The sequence below is a fragment of the Amphiprion ocellaris genome, chromosome 10 (genome assembly GCF_022539595.1).
Source record: "Amphiprion ocellaris isolate individual 3 ecotype Okinawa chromosome 10, ASM2253959v1, whole genome shotgun sequence".
Lineage (NCBI taxonomy): Eukaryota > Metazoa > Chordata > Actinopteri > Pomacentridae > Amphiprion > Amphiprion ocellaris.
In genome coordinates this window covers 25,904,853-25,909,236 of record NC_072775.1, presented here as the reverse complement: position 1 = coordinate 25,909,236, position 4,384 = coordinate 25,904,853, and the positions used below count along the sequence as shown (strand labels likewise).

At 39.8% G+C, this 4,384-nt stretch overlaps 1 protein-coding gene across 1 annotated transcript; it reads left to right on the top strand.

Annotated features, from left to right (window-relative positions):
* Window positions 1-655: 655 nt before the first annotated feature.
* calr3b (calreticulin 3b) lies at window positions 656-4,178 on the top strand. Its single transcript, XM_023280642.3, has 9 exons — window positions 656-820; window positions 1,225-1,326; window positions 1,702-1,905; window positions 1,998-2,092; window positions 2,181-2,390; window positions 2,527-2,640; window positions 2,741-2,884; window positions 2,960-3,052; window positions 3,172-4,178. The coding sequence occupies exons 1-9, from the start codon at window positions 724-726 to the stop codon at window positions 3,397-3,399; spliced, it is 1,287 nt and encodes a 428-aa protein (XP_023136410.1). The 5' UTR covers window positions 656-723; the 3' UTR covers window positions 3,400-4,178.
* The last annotated feature ends 206 nt before the right edge of the window (window positions 4,179-4,384 follow it).

The following is a 4,384-nucleotide window of genomic DNA, read 5'->3' as shown; positions in this document are numbered from 1 at the left end:
TACCTAATAGATGCAAAGACATATATGATAAAGGCCCAAGAGTAAAAGCACCAGTTGGCTGATTAAGTTGTATTTTGTTTGTAAAATAGGGCAGCTTTTACCACCAGACGGCACCTATGATAGCAAAATGTACTTATTTGAAGCTTGTTACGTGATTAATGCTAGGTTTAGCAGTGATGCTGTGTTAACTGACTGGGTAAGCTCAACGTTATGGTTAGTACTCAGCACTTCGCTGTTTGTTAGCAGTAACATCTTATCTCCCAATTTTACTTACCAAAACTCAGTTATCCTAGAAAAGTAGGAGTGCGTTAGGCACATTTTCTGTTTGTGCCATTTCTTTTTCAACGTAGAAAATAGTTACTACCTATTTTACTTCAAACAACAATAAATGTATATATTTATACTCTTATCAAGACCATAGACACACAGTCTATTATCAAGATCCCTCTCTCTCTGTCCACTCGTCGTTTATGTATATTTGGCAAACCCTGCTGGAAGGTTGATATAATGGCACAATTGGAAGTGATCTCGGATCAGGCTCAGGAGAGGACGAATGTTTCGTGGTGTACTGTGATTGGTCCAGGCACACCATGTTGTTGTCCAATAGCAGGCAGACATCTGTTCGCTGGAGCGACACTGAAGTATTCCCCTCTTCCTTCTCTACGGTGTATTTGCTGCACGGCACAGGTATCACGCAGTGGATTGCGGCAAAGTAGAGCTGAAATGGGGAAAATGCAGGTCTTGGGTGTTCTTGCAGTAATATTAGCCGTCTTCTGCGTCCGTGCAAAGGTTTACTTTCGTGAAGAGTTTCTGGACGATGGTAAGTTTGTCATAAAAAATTGTAACAGTGCACGAGTTTAAGGTTAATTCATTGCTTGCTAGTTTGCATTTGAGCCATCATTTGGTCAGAAGATCATAATGAATATATCCTGTCTACTGGTGACTGAGTGAAGAATGCTACCCCTTCGGACTCTAAACAAAAACTGGATAGTTAGTTGCCTAACTTCAGCAAAGCCCTGTATTATCCATAACATTAAAGTTACCAATGGATGTCTAAGCTGCAGCATAACAAACCAAACCAAACCAATATCACCGTTTTGACAGTGACTTTATGTTTGACGTATAACTACAATTATTTGTTGTATAATCTGATTTGGGGAAGTTATTTGACACGGGTACACTAAATGTTAATCCCAACAAACTTGCTGGTCGTTTTCTGTATAGATGAATGGAGAAGTCGCTGGGTGAACTCCAAACACAAGTCTGATTATGGAGAGTGGAAACTTATGGCTGGGGACTTCTATGGAGATGCTGAGAAAGACAAAGGTAAACGTTTTCGGTTGTTCATTCACACACTAGGAAGCAGGAATTACGTGCTTTAAATTGCACTTGGTTGTTCCTGTTGTATTCACTAAGGCACTTAGCTTTAAAATGTATTCTGTTGTTTAAGTATTAAATTAATATTTAATGGTGGAAAATAATTCTCAAGAATTATTTACTGACCGAAACACAAACATACGTACCACCTTCAAATGTCAGCCTCAGAAATGTCTGAAACAGCTCTTATACAGTCCAAACACTTCTTATGTGCAGTTAGTGACTTTTAAGTACCATGATATCTCTTTTTGCAGTACAGTTCCCACACTCTTAGCCAAAGAGAATGTATTTTGTGCTTTGCTGAATTTTGTTTTTCCTCTTCAGGGCTGCAGACAAGTCAAGATGCTCGTTTCTACGCTGTCTCTTCCCGCTTTGAGCCATTCAGCAATGAGGGGAAACCTTTGGTCATTCAGTTTACAGTCAAGCACGAGCAAAAGATTGACTGTGGTGGTGGCTATGTGAAGATCTTCCCTTCCGACTTAGATCAGGCTGACATGCATGGAGAATCTTCGTACTACATTATGTTCGGCACGTACTGATGTTCATTGTTAAATGCATTAGTAACTGAATGTTTACAAAAGCAGCATTTGGTATATCTAGTATTTTATTTCATTCCATAGGCCCAGACATCTGTGGCTACAGCACCAAGAAAGTTCATGTCATCTTTAATTACAAGGGCAAGACTCACCTCATCAAGAAAGAGATTAAATGCAAGGTGACTGTTGTCTTTTAAATCTTTTTTTTAATGCATACAATCGTTACTTCTGTAAGAGGCTTAATTCAAACTCTTTCTTATCGCCTAGGATGATGAGCTGACTCACCTGTACACGCTGATCCTGAATCCAGATCAGACCTATGAGGTAAAGATTGACAACGAGAAGGTGGAATCTGGCAGTCTGGAGGATGACTGGGACTTCTTGCCCCCTAAGAAAATTCAGGACCCCGAAGCCAAGCAGCCAGAGGACTGGGATGACCGTGCTAAAATTGATGATGCTGATGACACCAAGCCTGAGGTGAATAAGCTTACTGCTATAAGTCAGCTGCCATCGTTCTGCTGAAAAGTGCTGTTTTGTCCATTGGGAATGCTCACAGGTGAAACTGTTTTTACTGACTGTTACTTAAACCTTGGAATTACTTGTTATTCTTTAGGACTGGGACAAACCTGAAAATATTCCAGATCCTGATGCCAAAAAGCCTGAAGACTGGGATGAAGATATGGATGGAGAATGGGAGCCGCCCATGATCCCCAACCCAGAGTATAAAGTAAGCTAAATGTCGACAGTGTGATTTCCTTGCTTGAGAGATTCTCAACATTACTTTCTGCTAATGAATTGCTGCTTGATAAATACCTGCTGTATTACAGGGAGAATGGAAACCCAAACAAATCGACAATCCCAACTACAAAGGACCATGGGTGCATCCTGAGATTGACAATCCTGAATACAGTGCGGATTTGAACATCTACAAGTTTGACAACATTGCTGTTTTAGGACTTGACCTTTGGCAGGTGAGAGAGAATGGTAATGTCATTGTAGTGCTGATGCTTAAACTATAGTGTAACATTTGTTGCTGTTGATCCCAGGTGAAATCTGGTACTATCTTTGACAACTTCCTGATCACGGATGATGTGAAGGAAGCAGAAGACATGGCGAAGGAGACATGGGGTGTTACAAAGGTATATTGGCATTCTTTTTAAACCATAATTTGTCATTTGTACAAAACACAGAGCCATTGCAGTCACATTGTAAATTGACTAGGAGACACGGTGTGTGATCATTTAAACTTTCCCTGCAGGAACCAGAGAGAAAAATGAAACAGGAGCAAGATGACTTGAAACGGAAAGAAGAAGAGGAGAAAAACAAACAACAAGAAACTGAAGCTGATGAAGATGAAGACCTGGGTGAAGAAGAAGAAGAGGAGGAGGAGGAGGAGGAAGAAGGAGAGGAAGCAACAAAAGACTTAGAGGAAGCCCTTTCGGAAATGGAGGATGAGAAAGTACAGCCGAGCCATACCGAACTTTGAGGAGGTTTCCTCTACCACTCTGTCAGAAACTGTCCTGTCTTTCCCAGGGGTATTGTGGCTGCTGTGCATCCTTTCCCTGACATTTGGACACATCCCAGCTTGGGGGTCTAATGTAGTAAATGGGAACAAGTGGGTGTTAGTGGACTTGGTGTCTTTCATTTTGTTCATGATGTTACCCTTGAACTGCTGGATTGATTCTAAGGTTCTCTACTGACAAAGTTCATTCCTCATTTTGTAATGACAGATAATCATTGGCACTGTCATTTGCTGTTGTGTGTTTTTTTTTTTGTTGTTGTTGTTTTTTTTACAGATTTCCTTCGTAGCTGCCTATCAGCATATTTTGAAAGCTAACTAAAAGCTGTGGTAAATATTTCTTTCAGTCTGGGGAAAGATACAGTGCACATAATTCAACACATAATGCATAAACCAAAAAACTTCACCTCCGAAAAATCTGAATACAGACAAATCAAGACTAATGCATTGTAACTTATTTTGGTTTATGTCTGCAGCACTTAATGTTTTCACACCTTTAGACCATAATTGGGTGAAATGTTAAGACACACATGAAACCTAATCTACTTACACTTTTTTTTTTTGTTATTTAACTGATTTGACTTCAACATGTCTCCATGAAAATGTAATTGGACTGCATTCCATCTGGAAAGTCTGGAGAGACCCATACTGAGCCCCTGGTGTGACTCTTGTGAGAGTGAGTTATGTTTGTTTATTGGACAGAATGTTATTGATGCGAAAGTTTTTATTAAATGACTATTACCTTATTGTGTGGTCATGTCATATTGCATACACTCACACATTGGAGGCACTAAATGTAGTTAAAATGTGAATTATATGACTTCACACCAACTGGTTCATAAAGGCAGTTTTCTGAAGATGTTCTGTGTATTCCAACTGACATAAATCTGGAGGTCTCTAATGTGCTTTTGAGATGTTCCAAATTGTTTTCACTTGGTTGCAACATAAATTG